This window comes from Camarhynchus parvulus, chromosome 12 (assembly GCF_901933205.1).
Source record: "Camarhynchus parvulus chromosome 12, STF_HiC, whole genome shotgun sequence".
Classification (NCBI taxonomy): domain Eukaryota; kingdom Metazoa; phylum Chordata; class Aves; order Passeriformes; family Thraupidae; genus Camarhynchus; species Camarhynchus parvulus.
The window spans coordinates 17,037,767-17,054,936 of record NC_044582.1 but is presented as its reverse complement, the minus strand read 5'-3'; the positions used below and the strand labels follow the sequence as shown (position 1 = coordinate 17,054,936).

The 17,170-nt window shown below is 47.0% G+C and overlaps 1 protein-coding gene across 1 annotated transcript in view; it reads left to right on the top strand.

Annotated features, from left to right (window-relative positions):
• The first annotated feature begins 12,053 nt into the window (after positions 1 to 12,053).
• Positions 12,054 to 17,170, top strand: part of PDZRN3 (PDZ domain containing ring finger 3) — a 129,704-nt gene continuing 124,587 nt past the window's right edge. The window contains exon 1 of the mRNA XM_030956917.1: positions 12,054 to 12,984. Coding sequence (XP_030812777.1) covers positions 12,268 to 12,984 — 717 coding nt within the window. The 5' untranslated portion in view covers positions 12,054 to 12,267. The remainder of the gene's footprint in view (positions 12,985 to 17,170) is intronic.

The window sequence follows — 17,170 nt, the reverse complement described above, 5'->3', positions numbered from 1 at the left end:
GCATTACTGAGATGTTATCAGTCCAATTAGAGGTTTGATTCTGCATAATGATTATTGTGCTTCCCAAAGCCACATGTTTTACCTGAACAGGTTCAGAGCTTCCCAGTTGAAGAGCTACAATTCAGGATTTGACCTGTAATGAACCAATTACCATTGAACAGCCAGCACAGAATTTGTTCTTGTTTGGTTTTGTCAGCCTTTCTTTGGGTCATGTTGTTTAGGCACAATTTGCAGGGAAGAAAAGAGAAAAGAGCTGTTGGTAAAATGAATGCAAAGTGTTTCATGAGGTGGATTGGACTTGTGTGACTTCTATTTACATCATAAAACCTAAATTCCTCCTGCTGCAGACAGCTGCCATAGCCACCTCCTCTTTATGTATATTGAAAAATACCTCAGGTAATCTGCTTAAATATTATAAAGACTATTAAGAGCCTGATCCAATGCCAGTAGAAAACCAAAATGTCACATGCTATGTATTTGGAATAGTCTGAATTGTAACATTAAAATACCTTATTTCCTTTGGAGAAGCCACAGCAAACCCCAAAAGAGCAGAAGAAACCAAACCCTCAGGCAGCAATTTTTGGTGAGGAGGAACACTGAACATTTATTTTTATCTGAAAAAATCAGATCAGTCACTTTATTCACACATGGAAACACAACCTCCCCACTATGTTTAATGTCACAAAAATGCTAACTGCTCACGGGGGAACTATCAGATCAATGCTCAAAAACAGCTGGGAAGGACCAGGGGAAACATTGCACAAGCTCTGCAAGCACTTTGTGGAATATTTAGTTGGCACTTTTCTGGAGCATTTGTGAGTATTTTCTGATATTTCTGAAGGCATGCTGGGAAAATGCTATGGGAAAATAGCAGTCAAGTAGGAGAGCCATATGAAAAAAATCAACAAAAAATAATAGTGAAAGAAGCTGATTTATCCCTCAGATAAATCGGTGCTAGGGCAGAAACACACTGTGTGCAGCAGCATTTCTTGCTAGGGAAGCACCAGGCCCAGTTTTGTTGTTTCAATATTCAGTTCTCTTCATTGCTACTCCCACCAAGATGAGAGGCACACCAATGTCTCCACACATTTCAAGAAATCTGACAGTCTCACACCTTCCTCCTTCTTGGCTTATCATTAATTTTACCCAGCTTTTGTGAATTTTCAAGAAGGCAGGCACTGTTTTAACAGAAACAGCCTGCTCTGGATTGTGCAGAACTGAGTGTCACTTCAGCAATTTATATTCACACAAGTTGTAGTGTGAATATATTAAATATATTTCCTTAAATATATTTCCTTAAATATATTTCCTTAAATATATTTCCTTAAATATATTTCTTCTTCACCATTATTTTAAGGATTATTCCCCTGTCCCTTTGTCCTGCTCCCTGTGGAACACTTCCCAACCAAAGAGAATCAGCTTTCCCAACTCAGCACCTGCCTCCACCTCTCTCTTCTGTTCTATTTCAAAGCTTTCTCTGTAGTTTCATGGCTTTGAAAGTTATGTACACCACACTTCAGCCTGTTCTGCTCCACTTTTTGTTCTTTTTTTTTTCCAGGTCACTTTGCTGTGCCCTGCTTGTGCAGAAACCTCAGTGCTTGGGAGCACACAGAGCCCCTGCCCTTGTGACAGACTCACCTCCCAAGAGCCAGAACAACTGCAAAATGCCACCAGCAGCGTGCAGACACAGATTGAGCATTAACATTCACCAGCCCAGGCCCCAGAAGGGTGGATATTCCAGGAAGGAGCCAACCCCTTGAGCAATAGAACAGGCCTGCCAAGGACAGCCAAGTAAAACCAGATGCGGTGGCTTGGAAAGGCACAGAGTGGGAGCTGCACTGGTTGGCAGGGTGGGATGAGCACAAAGGGAGGAGACAGGCAAATGAGAGCAGAAATGAAAGGAGGGACAAAAGAAGAGCAGCTGGGAGAGCTGAGATGGGCAGCGTGTTTGGCAAAACATGAAATGATCATCACAGTATTTTACTGTGTATAAAAAACCACCTATGACCTTACCGTTACCATTTGCAGTTCTACCATTACCATCTGCAGTTTCACCATTACTAATTGCAGTTCTACCACTACCATTTGCAGTTCTACCACTACCATTTGCAGTTTTGCAGTTTTACCATTACCATTTGCAGTTCTACCACTACCATTTGCAGTTTTGCAGTTTTACCATTACCATTTGCAGTTTTACCACTACCATTGGCAGCTTCACCATTACTAATTGCAGTTCTACCACTACCATTTGCAGTTTTGCCCTTGCTTTTGCCACAGCCCTCCTTTCTCAATCTCTTTGTCTTCAATAAACCCCTGGCACTTGCACGTGTGCAAACTTCACACAGCAGAGGTCAATGCAGTGCTTTTATAAAATAACTGAGGCTAATGCTAAGGGAATGGCAAACGTACAACAAAAACAAATCTCAGCAACTTGAAAGAGCTTTGCATGCCTCCTGCCATAATTCCCAACACCAGCTCAGTACACTAACCTTTGCCTTTAGAATAGCTGTAGTCAGATAAATCATTTAACTCTGCCATCAAGGTTGTTACCTTTGGCTTTTTCCATTATTTTCTATCTTGTTATTCAATGACTTAAATCACTCACTAGAGCCTACTTCATCAAGCTTCAATAATCTATAAAACAACTATTTTTGCCATGGTTTTTTGAAGATTTTTCACCAGTCAGCCCAGTTTTCTTTACAAACATTATTGAATTTCTCTTTACATTAAGGGGGAGAAAAAGCCCACTATGGATTAAATAAAAAAAGGGTTGGAAGGCATGAAGTCATTGCAGGGTAAAAAAAATATATATTTATGTAATACCTGCCTTCAGAACTGAATAATTTAGTCTTCAGAGATGGGTTAAAGGGACAGGGTTTGGAGTTGGAGCTCCTGGGGAGACACCTCCACTGACTGCCAGTACAGAGCACAGCACAGCCTTCCACTGACACAGCTGGGGAGGCACAGGCAGCCCTCCTTCCCCTGAGGATGGAGCAGCAGACTGGGCAGGAAAGGCACCTCCCAGCCCCAAAATGCAGCTGTTTAAATAGCAAACATCAGGGAGGTCCCTGCAGCACTTTGGTGTGTGCTGGAGGATGCTGGGGACAGCCTCAGCTGGCCCCCAGAGCTGTCCCTGCCTCCATGGCACAAAGTCCCTTGACAAGGAAAAAAGGAGAAGAAAGGAGCTGGAAGCTGCCTAGATCAAGACATTTGAAACACACACAAAAAAAAGCTAAAAGTGAAATTGTTATGAAATTTAGAAGTGAAATAGTTATGAGAGCTCCACAAAATGTTTTTCATTAGAGGGAGAGAGGTCTGGAGGTGAATATTTAGGGATGTGCAGCAGTGTCCGGTGCAGTAGGGCTGTCCTCAGAACAAACACAGATGTAAAAGCTCCTGACCCTCCTCATCATCACACAAATAATAAATAAATAAACCAGCCCTTGAGGGGAGGCCTTGTGGGTCTCTGAACCCACTCAGCCACCACCCTAAAGAAATTTCTTTTAACTGCAGGATGGAAAAATCTCACTGTAGCCTCTGTGAATGCTGGCTAATGGAAAATGAATGAGGAGTAGGTGTGGGAGCAATCTCCTCATTGTGCTGAAGCCATACACAAACACCCAGCCCTGTTATCCTGCAAACAATCCCCAAACAGCCCAAAGCAGCAGGAGCTGGAAGGGATCTGCTCCCAGACATCAACAGCCTGCCCTGGTTCCTGCTCTGATCTTCTCCTGGTGTTCAGCAGGATTCCCTGCACTTGGGGAGGCAGCCTCCACCCCAATTTAAGGGCTAAACTTTCATCTCCTTGTGGGAAACACGAGTCAGTGAAAGAGAAGTCATACCCATGCAATTGCTGTCCAGGCCACTCTCAAGGTTTTATTCCTATTGCAATGGAAATTTTCACAGGGAGATATAAAACTACAGCAGTTCTAATTCATTCTAGACCCAGCCATGTCAACACAGTTTTTAGAAAAAAAAAAAAATCCTGTCCCACTCCCAACACTTTTCCACTTAAAATATAGCACTACCTGTATTATCAGCATTACTTTGCTAATTTTCTGGATGATGCTTTCCTTGCATTTTTATGTGGTATCCTGGTTAACAAATTAATTTCTTCTTTAAAACTGCTTATTTCATAAAGGAAAAAGGTCAAGATCTATTTTAATAAAACTTTAAGGAAAAAAAATGTACAGAAAATTTACATTTTGCACTCAGAAATTCTAAAAAGAACTCACAGAGAATATTTCCTCATAATGATCTGTTTCTAATTTGTTACAGTGACAACAAACTTGACATTTCAGGGAGTTCTCAGAAAATTCAGCTTTTTTTTTTTTCAGTCAGATCTAGTATTTATATTAAAAACTGATTTGCCAAGAGGCTCACATTCTGTCACTGACAAATGGAGCACAGCCTGCCAATAAAGAAAGATACAACATTTCTTCCTTTTGGAACTTTTGTCAAAGGGTAGAAGAGATCTTAGAAACACCAAGCAGGCTTTTAAAGTAAATGTATAAAATGTTAATGAGATTTCAGGGCATACTTAATATTGCAAAACCACAAAGGGGGAAAATGAATAAGAAAATAAAAAAGGAGAAGAAAGGAGCTGGAAGCTGCCTAGATCAAGACATTTGAAATACACATAAAAAAGGCTAAAAAGTGAAATAGTTATGAGAGCTCCACAAAATGTTTTTCATTAGAGGGAGAGAGGGCTGGAGGTGAATATTTAGGGATGTGCAGCAGTGTCCTGTGCAGTAGGACTGTCCTCAGTGCTGGGCTGCTCACAGCACAAACATGGGTTTAAAAGCTCCTGACCCTCCAGATCATCACACAAATAATAAATAAATAAACCAATAAATAAATAAATAAACACTGAGGGAGGCCTTGGGGGTCCCTGAACCCCCTCAGCCATAACCCTAAAGAAATTCAGAGCTTCTTGAGGACTCTGCTCATGCAAAGAGGACCTTTAGGGATGGTCAGGGGTGTTTTTTTAAGAGGAAAAAAAACCACAAAACATGCTCATGTTAAAAAAAAAGTACCTTTTTTCTCTGAGCAGCCATGCTGAGGATGTTCAATAGCTGGCATGTCCCTTCTTCCCTGCTCCAAACTGAGTGTCTGGGGCTCCAAACACACACAGCCCCCACCGTGCTGAAATCAGGGTAATTATTGGTGCATATTAATGAGGAAAACAATGGCCTGACCTGGTGTAACCTCACAGCTTCACAAAGCCCTGTTCCACCTCTCAACCCACGGCTTCAGCTCATCCCAACCCCCTTAACTACCAGAGATGAAGAAGCAACTCTGAAATCAGTGCTCACCAACTACTGGGACTTCCTTTTTAAAGGCTTTTGTTTTAAAGCAATATAAACTGCACAGAAGGTCCAAGAACTGAGAGGCTGCCTTAAGCCACCACCATTTTCCAAAACAACTGGACTATCAGAAAAAAACAACAAAAAAAAATGCAGCCAAAAGCTCCATTAGGATCAAATTAGAGGTGCTTGAGGCCAGAATCCTGCCTGAGAGCAGTCAGCTGGGGATCCTCATCTTGCACACATCATGGCAGAGGCTGTTTGCAGGGATTCCCTCCCACCTCCTGGCAAGCAGTGATTTAGAAACTTCTGGAGACAGAGGTCAGTACAAGAGCTGGATTTATTGCCCCAAGATGCTCCATGGCCTCCCTGAACGCACAGGTAGCTCTGGGCTCTGCATCATCCTGCTGTGACCCTCATCAGGAAAAAACAGCACCCCCCCCCAACCTTTTATTCTTTTCTATCTTTGGGCTCACCTGACCCAAAAATTCAGAATTTGTACTAAACAGCCTGGGCTTCCCATAAGGCTTCTGGTTTTGAAGTGACATGTTTTAAAAAGGGATTTTTTCCCTTCGTTTATACAAATGTAAGCAGAGCTGTAAATACATAAGCAGGATGACTGCTTACCTAAGGAATGGTGGATGATCCCAAAAGCCTGCTTGTCAAATACACCTCATGCAAGTATTAAGGGTTGTTTATTTTGGAAACGGAACAAAAGCATCCTGAGATAAAGCAGCGTTGCTGATGTGGAAAAACCAGAACATTCCACATCATTCACAGCCATCCTGCCACTATGAAAAGTGAATCAGTTTCCATCCCTGCTCTTGAAAACAGGATTTTTTTTTTTTTTTCATGTTTCAACAGAGGAAGGTTGGACTTAAAAAGACTTGAGGGAATGCTTATGTGTGAGCAGACAGGGATAAATAGAGCTTCACCTCTTTTTCGTGGGGCCAGACTGTCAATTAAGGGCAATCAGATTTGTCAGCTCAGTGCAATCCCAAGCACACCTACTGGTGTGGAGCAGTGCCTGAGCAAGTGCCAGCTCTGCAGCACCCACACGCCTGGAAAAGTGGGAAATGGGAGAGGATGCTCAGCAATTTGTGTTCACTCAGCACTCCCCACCCTCTGAGACGTGGGCTGGCCCCCACCATGGCTGAACTCATCCTCCAAACCCCTGCAGAATGTGCCTCTCAATTATGGCTTGTGTTTTATGTCCCACCCATCAGTCACAGCCTGGATTTAAACATTATCATTACTTACAACGTGCAAGATGTGTTAACGGGGAGGAGGCCTCTCTAAAATGATGTCAGTTCTCCTACTCTAAATTGTTTAAATAAGGGAGGAGAAGACAAGAAATTATATAGTGCATAATGTGGTGCCTACATCAGAATTTGATACCCACTGCACGGGTTTGTAGTGCTGGGGAGAGCCAAAGATGCAGCATTTGTGGCACCAAAGCCTTTCTGGGATGTGGCCTCCAGTAAAATTTGGAATCCCTGTGTAGCTTCCAGCAGTGGTCAGGTCTGAGCCTCATTCTTGTTTTCAAATCCCAAACTTGCTCAGAGTCTGCTCACCAAAACTGGCTCCAGGATCCAGGGAAGAAGAGCTCAGGAAAAGCAGAATTCAATTCCTAGCACTTCAGATAAAGATTTGCTGCATTACAACAAGCACTTCTATTACATTAAGCCCAGTCTTCAAACATGGCTAACTGTCCCATATCACAAAGTGGACTGTTGATAATAAAATGTACAATAAATAACTTTAAGGCTCAGATATTGTAGTGGTGAATAATGTAACTATTCAGGCAAAGAGCAGCAAAAGTCAGCATGGCTGGCTGATCAAATTTCCTAAAAAGCCCCAGAAAGAAGAGCATAATTTTATATTTTTCTCTATCCATATTAATACAGGAATGCGTATTTAGAGCCAAAATTCTTGTGGCTCTTCCCTCTCAACTATTCCTAAATAAAATAGAAACCCTTCTATTTCATTAGCTGTGTGCAGAGATGAGGAGAGGGAAGCCAGTTACGAACAGGCTCAGATGCTGCCAGTCCTGAAGACAGCAACATTTCTGAAGCGGCTCTTGAGCAGCTACACAAAAACACGTCTGGAATGTCAGGAAAGGATGCTCAAGTGCTGTCTTTCACTTCTTGCTTGGATGTTTTTTCTGAAACAGAGGGGTTTGGGGAGGATTTTTCACGCAGCTTGGTCTGCTAAGATCCCATTTATCTCTAAGAACCCATTTTTATTTCATATCCACCTTCTACTTGCACATGTAAAACTCTGAAATGTCACTCAGCTGCCAAGTCAGAGCCTGACCTTTCACAAAATACTGCCTACAAATGTCATATAAACCATTATCATTATCAACCATCTCTACTGGGCTTGATGGCTCTGCCACCACACAATGACATTTTATCTGGCCCATGCTCCCCAGTTCTTCTGTGCCCCTTCTATTAATGCAAACTTATATTTCTGCCAGCAGTAAAAATAAAGGATTGAGGCAATTTCACATGAAATTTAATGATAGGAGCTACACAGATAGATAAAAAACCCATGTAAGACAAACATAGTACAAGAAAGGTCGTAAAATGTCAAAGACGACAGAATCTTTCAACTTTATAACTCTCTACAGTGCTTGGCAATGAACAGAATGTTGAGAAGATCTTAAAATTTTAGGTACATTTTAAGATACTGCACCTACTCTAAGTAGATTATATATATTTGAAATATGCCCCCATAAATTAAGTGCACAAGGAAACCATGTTATGTTGGACATGTCCTGTTATCCACAGGGGATTTGTCAGAGGGACGCCGATAATTGACATGGAGAGGGACTCAACTCTTTCTCTGCATTACTTCATCATTTTCCCCTTTTTAAAGGCAAGCTGATGAAAAAAAAAAATCAGGTTTCCTGCAACGACTTCATAATCCAGTGTAAAATGATGCCAACCTTTATGGACAAAAGGCAGGTGAAGATGAATTGCATTTGATTTTCTGTGGGACTGGAAGCTTCACAGCACCAGGAAAAAAATCCACAATCTGAGTGAAACCTGCAGCAAACCCCTCATTTTTGCAGCCCTTTGAGAGCTGGCATTTTTGCCTGTGCTACAAACCAAACTGAGATTTCCTCACCCTTCCTTTGACAGGGGGGCAAAGCTAAATGGGAGAGCCTTAATGGCTCAGCAGTGGTCCCACCCCAGCACCACCTCTGAGGATGGGAGAACTTACTAAATAAAAACGACTTTCCTTAGCTGGGGCAGTGTAATTTCAGCCCTGGAACCCAAACCTCTCGTCAGTCACAAACCTCAGGCTTTGAAAAGAACATTAAAGGCTCATGTTGAGAGGCTGCTTTTCAGAATTTTCTTTTTTTTTCCCAAAGGAGAGCAGAAATGTGCCTCCAGTAAGGAAAGCTCCATTTGTGCCTTCTCCCATGGACACAGGCAGCAGGGAGAGGGGAACTTCAATTCCCTATCAGGACTCCAAGCTGTAATCTCAGTGCAAGGCTGCAGTGGCCTTCAAAAGCTTTAATTTTTAAATAAAGTATCTATTCCTACATAAATGTCACATTAAAGTGTATCACAGAATTCAGCACAGCATCTGCCCGGCCATGGCTCCCAGCGAAAATGTTATTCCAGTTCTTGCCTATATTTTCCATCCAAATATTTGTGTAGTTTCAAATAGCCCAAGGAACCTGGTCCTGACGTCACCCTGGTGGAAATCAATAAAAGCTCTGCCTCTGCCTTCAGGCAGTGGCCTCGAGCATCCTGGAGCGACAACTTTGAAATCCTAAACCCAAACCTCCACAGCAATCGTTGAAGGAATTAATTTCTTTCTATTTACAACCATCCTGAGCACATGGGGCAGTTTATAAACTGGGGGCTGTAAGGTGATGGTCGCTGATTTGGAGCAGCAATCCCAAACCAGCCTGCTCAGAACCTGCTGGATTTCCCCATCAGAGAATACAGCACCTACAGCAACGAGCGCTGAACCCCCTTAGCTGGACTGTGCGCATCCCCTGAGCAGGGAGTGTGAAGTTTTATTTCATTTCAATGCCCTTGGAAGGACCAGATGCTGTGGTTGGTAACAGCAATCCCAGGTTTTGTGGCGAACTGCAAAAGAAGAGAGTCCTGCTAGGGAAGTGTGAAATGACCCTGCAGCTGAAGTGTGGGGACAGCAGGGCAGGGCTGCACCCCCAGGGCATGCGGGAGGAGAAGGGCATTGAAGGAAGGGGAATGGCAGCAGGGACATGTGAGCAGAGATATCCTGAGGAGAAACAGATGGCAAAGAGAAGGGAGATGCAAAAGGCAGTGAAGCACAAGAAGAAGTATGAGAATCACTACTACGGTTTAATTAGAATAACCCAAGAGTCAGCAATATATGTGTATTAATTAAATTTTATCACCCTGCAGTGCACACAACCGTCAGATGGAGTTAACAGAAACCTACGTGCACAGTTCTCTATTACATCATCTGCTTTTTTTTTTAAAGGAACAAATCTGTTAAAAATTCCTTAGTTAGGTATATCACCCTAAATACTGATGCATGCTCCCTTCAGCAGGGCAATGTATGCAGCCAAAAGCAACCTCCAACTTTATGGAACATTAATAATTAGAATGAGCACTACAGATGGAATTCAGATCTGAAAAAGGAAAAACCTTAGCACTAAAAAATACTTGCCTGGGACTGAAATGGGAACACAGTTGTGTAACCACGAGTCCTATTACCTTCTAGAGGTCACCAGCACACAAAAAATCATCCCAGGCATCCAGAAAGTCATTTTACTGGGACATCACAGACATACACTAAAGGTCGCTTGAAGCTGAAGTTTCTTGCTGGCTTCTGCTTTGCCATAAAGCAAAACACATTAAAGGAACAATTGAGCTGCTCTGTGGCTCTGGTGCACGTGAGAATTCTGCATCACTATCCACAATGAACAAAGCTGCTCTCTTTTATTGCTTTTTTTTTCAGTACTTGAATATCTGCCTTGTAGGAGAAATTGCTTTTGCCTAACGCTGTGTCTGGTGCTTCAGGTGTGGTCTGGCTGGCTTTTTACAGCATATTCAGGAGTGCTTTTCAACCATCCCTGGGCAGAAATGGGTATCACAAGTGGTGACTTTTAATGAGCTACATCCAAGTGGCAGCAACGGGGCATTAGCAGCCTGTGCAAACACAGAACAATCTCATCCCTTTTCCAGGAGGATGTGGACAGCACTGTGCTCTGTGAACTGAGGTTTCTGTTCACAGATCCCTTGGGGGGATTCGAATGAAATGACACTGAATGGAGTATTTTTGTTTATATGAAATGTATGGCAAGTTTATTTTGGAACAATTTGTATGCAAGGGAAAGGAGGTACATAGCTCTTCTGGGTATTATCTATAGCAATAGAGTAATATAAAAGTATAAAGAGATCACTGAAGAAAATAATTAGGAAGAAAGAGAAACAAAGGATAAGAGCAGACAGCGGAAAGATACCACCACCCATGGATCCAGAAACAAGATTTGACTGCTGCAGTTTTGATGCCCATTTGTCGAAGTGATGGTCTCAGCCTTCATCCATCGGGGCTGGAGGAAATCCATGGAACATGAAGTTCGGTGGGATAACACGCGTTCAGATTCAGGTGCTAGTGCCCAGGGACCTCCTCTGGAAGGGGAGTTTTCCACCCTGCGTTGCAGCACTGTGGATCATGAGTCTGGGGGCACTTTGGGAATCTTTGGTCGTTTATGGCCAGACGTGACTGCATAGCTGAGCCAGTTGTGCCTTCTCAGAAGGGTGAACACGCTCAGGTCTGTGTGTGAATGTCCCGATACCTGCCCCAGGAGGGCGTCTACGCCAGGTGTGTAAGGGAGGACATGGGCACGACAGAAAGCCACACCCCACCCCCACAGGGGCTGTTTCTGACCCAAAACTCAGTTTGTTGCTAAACAAAGGTTGATTCGTTGTGGTCATCCTCCGGTGGTGTGTGTCCATCTCTCCTGTATCTGGGCTGATCAGAGGTTTTGCCAGCACACACCCAAAACCTCTTCACCTCCCGTTTGGCTGCGGGGAGCGAACCTGGCCTCAGCAAAGCACCCTGGTGCTTCTGCAAATCATTAACCCTTAACGTTTCAGTCCCTCACACACTGGCAGATTGCTCTGTTTGCACTTTTTCTCGTCGGTAATGAAAGAATTCCCACCTGAGGACTGAGTAGTCAGCCCAGTTTCTAAGCAGCTCATCCAGGACCGGACCCGAGGGGCAGCACCATGAGTGCCCTTTCCAAAAGTCATCACAGAGCCGCTGGATGGTTCGGGATGGAAGGAACCTTAAAGACCATCTGGTTCCAAACCTTTTGCTATAATCAGGGACACCTCCACTACACGAGGCTGGCCTGGCCGCCCCTGCCCTGTATCGATGTGTGCCACACCGCTCCGAGCGATCACCCCGTCTGTCCCCGCTGCCGGCGGCCGAGGCCGGTCGGTCTCACGCTGTCACACCCCACCGCGACCCTCCGTGCGCTCCCCCTCCCCTCCATCCCTCCCTGTCCCCGCTCCCCTCCTCTCCCCCCCTTCCCCTCCCGTGTTCCGGCGCTGCCCCGCTCTGCCCGCGGGTCTCGTTGCTGCCCCTCGGGGGAAGGAGCGCAGCGCGGAGCGCGGCCCCGCCGGTTCCGCAGACAAAGCCCCCTTGTCCGGCCGGGACCCCCGGGCTGGGGGCGGTGCCGGGGCGGGGCCGGGGGCGGGCGCTGCGCGCAGGCGGCGGCGCGGCCGCGGCTCCTCCCGGGCGCTCCGGGACCGCGGGACGGGGCACGGCCGCGGGCCGGCCCGGGGGCTCAGCTGCCTCTGGGGCGGCGGCGGGAGCGGCGCCTTCTTATTTATTCCCGTTCTCCGCCTCTCCCCCGGCCCGTCTGCGCACTCCGGGTACTTTTTCTGGGCTTTTTTGTTTGGTTTTTCTTTTCTTCGGTTGTTCGCGGCGGAGCGGAAGGAGGATGGGGTTCGAGCTGGATCGCTTCAGCGGGGAGGTGGATCCCGACTTCAAGTGCAACCTGTGCAACAAAGTGCTGGAGGACCCGCTGACCACCCCGTGCGGACACGTCTTCTGCGCGGGCTGCGTGCTGCCCTGGGTGGTGCAGCAGGGCAGCTGCCCCGTCAACTGCCAGCGCATCTCCACCAAGGAGCTCAACCACGTCCTGCCCCTCAAGAGCCTCATCCTCAAGCTGGACATCAAGTGCGACAACCACGCGCGGGGCTGCGAGGCGGTGGTGCCGCTGCAGCACCTGGGCGAGCACGCCGAGACGTGCGACTTCTCCCCGGCCAAGTGCCGCAACCGCGGCTGCCGCCAGGTGCTCAACCTGCGCGATGTGGAGGCGCACATGCGGGAGCGCTGCGAGGCGCGGCCCGCGGGGCTCTGCGAGCAGGGCTGCGGGCTGGTGCTGACCCACGGCGAGCGCCGCGCCGGCGGCCACGGCTGCCTGCGGGCCCTGCGCGCTCACGGCGCCGCGCTGCAGGCGCGGGCGGCCGCGCTGGAGAAGGCGCTGAAGAAGGAGGCGCTGCGCGCCGGCAAGCGGGAGCAGTCGCTGCTGTCGCGGCTGGCGGCGGCACAGCTGGAGCTGCAGGTGACGGCGCTGCGCTACCAGAAGCGCTTCACGCAGTACAGCGCCCGCCTGGACGCGCTGGCCCGCGCCCGCGCAGCCTCCCCCGGCAAGGTAAGGATGGGCCCCGCGCTGCCCGGGGTCCCCGGGGATGCGCCTTGTCCCTGGGGATGTGCCTTGTCCCCGGGGATGCTCCTTGTCCCCGGGGATGCTCCGTGTCCCTCGAGATGCGCCCTGTCCCCGGGGATGCACCCTGTCCCCGGGGATGCGCCCCGTCCCTGGGGATGCTCCTTGTCCCCGTGGGATGCGCCTTGTCCCCGCGGGATGCACCCTGTCCCCGCGGGATGCGCCCCGTCCCCGGGGCATGCTCCGTGTCCCTCGGGATGCACCCCGTCCCCGCGGGATGCTCCGTGTCCCTCGGGATGTGCCGTGTCCCTCGGGATGCACCCTGTCCCCGCGGGATGCGCCTCGTCCCGTGCGTGGCGCCCGGGGCGTTCCTGTATGCAGAGTTTCTCCTGGAGAGCCCATCCGGCCGCGAATCCTTTCAAATAGCTGAGCTTTGGGGTTTAATAGCTGTAAAACGCCGCTTTCTATAGGTACATCTTTAAGTGGGGCCTCTATAGGAGCATCTTTCTGTAGGTACGTTTTTAAGTGTCACCGTCGTTGCTGGGTGGACCCCGTAAGGTAACTCGCACAGAAAAGTAACAAGGTCTGGGTATTACTGTTTACTCTTGGTTGTCTTCCCCGAAGAAAACTCTAAAAGTGGAATTTCCAGGGCTGGAAATGGTATTAAAGCAGCAGAAAGTGGACTTTCTGGACTCCCAGGAGTCCCACAAAGTGGAATGCATTGGAAGAAGCGGCTGTGACCCAATGCTTTCCAGAGCCTGAGCTCACCTCGCATCCCACAGTGGGGCTTCCCACAAAATGCAGCCTTTGGGATTAACTGTGATGTGACTCGGACACCTCAGCAGCTATTTCAGGATCTGCAGCCATCATCTTTGTGACATCCAAATACGAGGCATCTGCTGTGTACTTGTGATTTCTTTCTCAGCGTCACACAGGGTTCTTTAATTAGGAAGGGAAAAATTAACTTGATTTCATCCCCTCAAAATTAGACCGTTTATAAAATGACCAGAATCAAAAGCCAGAGCTACAACAATCCCCAAGTTTTAATTGGAATGAGGCTCCCCAGCGAGGGAAGCCCTGGAAGCCAATTATCTTTTAAATGAAGACATTCAGAGTCCTCCCAGTGACCTGGAATGTGCTACCACAGACACAGCAGTATTAAACTGTTCAAAACTGTCAAACATCTGTATTCACACCTCTCATAATGTTGAGGCTCTAAAAGCTGTGTAAAGGAAATAAAACTTCATGTCAGAGGATCTTTTTTTTTTAACCTTCTTAGGAATCCAGGACAGAACCCATCCTCTTTCCCTGACTCAAACCAGAAAATATTTCAATACTAAATGAACTGTTCTAACTTCAGGCAGTACTGGGTGTGTGCTGGTCAAAATCTTAGTGATACCATTAAAATAAGTGGGGGGTTCACAGTCATACAAAGGTTCAGGACAGTTCTGTCTCCCCCTTTTCCTGCAGCACTTTGCCATGGCATTCTGGGGGCTTGCTGCTCCCCCAGCCTGGCACAGAGCTCCATCTCCACTGCTGATGACAGGAGAGCCCTGCACACTGTCCTGCTGTCAGAAACCATCTCACCCAATCCCTGCCTCCTCATCTTTGATCTCCTTTATTCTCACACCACCCTTCTTTCGTGGCTGCTGCTGCTGATGTTGGGCGTGCATCTTTTAGCTCTGTACAGCGTCAGGAGCTGCTGCAATCCCCAGAGCTGCTCTTTCTCAGCTGCAAATGTTCACGACACATATTTTCAGCTGTACTTCCTATCGGATTTATGGGTACAGCTGGCCCAGACCCCCGTGCTGGGTGCAGCCCGGTTACAAAGGGCTGTTGTGCAGTTCTCTGGAGCAGCCACCAGTCTGAGAAAGCTGGGAGGTGTCATGTCACCGCAGCCCCGGGCCAGCGGTCACTCAGCTCCGTGGCTTTCACAGCTTTTTGGGCAGCTGGCCAACACCAACAGCTCTGCTGCCCAGCTCCCAGGCGAGCACAAATAGCAAACTCGCATCTTTGTGGCACAGAGTTTAGTAAAAGACCTGTGGTGAGCACCTAGTGCAGGGGATGCTTTCCTTCTTTGCAGGCTTCCAAGTGTGGGGTTATTTTCTCAGAGACAGTAGCACAGACTGTGCAGGAACACTCAGCAGGATTTATAAATTTTCCTAAGGGTTATGTCCCTGAACACAGGGATTAGAGGTATGGTAGTGTGAAATAACCAATTTGCTGTCATTATTGAAATAATTACCATTATTCATATTTCATACATTCTCAGATGGAGTAGTCTGGTCTGTGCTAAGCACAAGTAGGCTGAGCACCAACAATCTGGGTTCATAGCTTACAAGTGGTGATTGCAGAACTTACTGTGGGATGTTCTGGTTTCTCAGTAGATGGAGAAAAGGGGTTTTCTGGCTTTCCTGCCTGATGGCTGCTTGTTGCTGCAGATGTAGAACCAATCCAGAATAAATCAGATCACACATCCTGTAGGCAAAACAGAAGAAATGCCCATGTACAGTTGTGTTTAAATGCCTAGTGAAAGGGGAAATATTGAGTGACATTAGACCATTCATTAAAGACCCCAATTCGTGGTCTTTTGGCAGCTTTGGAGACCCAGGGTGGGATTCACCTTAGCATAGACCTTGTTTGTGGTGCTGGATGAATCACAGCTTTGCTGTGCTTTCATCTACCATTTCTGAGGTGAGTTCTATAACACCCCATAACCATATTGAGAAAAGACATAAATAATTACATTTTTATACACACACTCATCTGTAAGCATCTCACAATTTTATAACCCCCTTAAGCAGTAGATGTGTCTTAGGTGACCCAGTTGCATTGCCCATGTGTGTTATCACTGAGGGAACACTTCAGCTTTACTGTGTTCAGTTCCAAGGTTTATTCAGACAATGACTGTTTATTCCTTGGTGGAAAAAGGAGAGGCTTATTGAGGATGGAGTGGGAGGGGAGGTGGAGTGTCTCCCTCAAAATTAGTATCTCCTTCGATCAGACATGTCAATCCTGAAATATCAAAGTCTAAACAATCAAGAAAAAAACTCGTACAATTCAAACAAGGCTTAATCCTTGGTGAAACAGAGCCCTGTGCACACCTCTTGATAAGCTGATCTGGTCAATCCCTTATTTACACAGCCAGCAAAATCCTTTGGGAAGGAGCAAGGGGAGAGGGAATCAGAAGCAGTTGACAGCCCAGGGTAGAAACCCTTCTGCTCTCCTGGCAACCAGAGACAGGAGCTGGCTTTAAATGGATCAGCCAGGCAAGAACCAGTTATGATCTGACATTCAGGACCTCTGTGGTGGTGGTGACACAGATTTGAATTCTGTAAGAGCCAGATGAAGTCCTTTAAAGCAAGGTGATGTGTTTTTCTCAAGCAGGATGGGCCAGGCTGGGGCTGGCAGCCCTTTCACCAGTGAAGAAGGAGCTGAGGTACCTCCTGTGCTGAAGACAAAGCTTTTTAGCCAGAGCACTACCAAAGAAATTAGTCTTTGCTATCTAAAGGGAAAGGCAGTCTATTAGCTGCACATTACTCAGCTGGGAAGTACAGTAATTTCAAGAATTATGTTTAAGAGTTCTGTTCAGCTGTGGGAATACAAGATGCCAGGAACCATCAGGTCTGCTGCCGGAGCAGCTGCCAGGGCAGGGCTGGCCCCTGGCCACCACATTTCCACAGTTACCTCACTGGTTAATGACTGCTCTGCTGGAATGCCAGATCTTGGAGGGGGAGAGAAAGGCAGAGCCCTGGAAAAATCATTTGCATCGTGGCTTCCTTGTGAAGAGAAGGAGGAGGTTGTTGAAGGAGTTGTTAAGAGATGAGATGTGGGTGTGCAGAAGTGACCAAGGTGCTGCTGCCTCCCGGGGCTGGGCGCTTCTGCACCCACAGTGGGGCTGCAACGTGACTGCTGCCATGGGGAGCACGGAGACAATGCACAAAGCCACCAGAGAAACCTGGAAATGTCTTTAAAACCCCTGTAGACAGAAGTACATTTTCAGAAGTACCTACAGAAAGCTGCGTTAGTTGTTTCTGCTCCGTCACAACCCGACTGGTTCAATCCCACCTGCTTTAATACTTGTTCAGCCAGGTGTAAAAGTGTCAAATCAAAGCCTCATAAGGAGGCTTTAATGAAAACAGGCAACTCTCATTACTGAAAGTGTCCTGAGAGC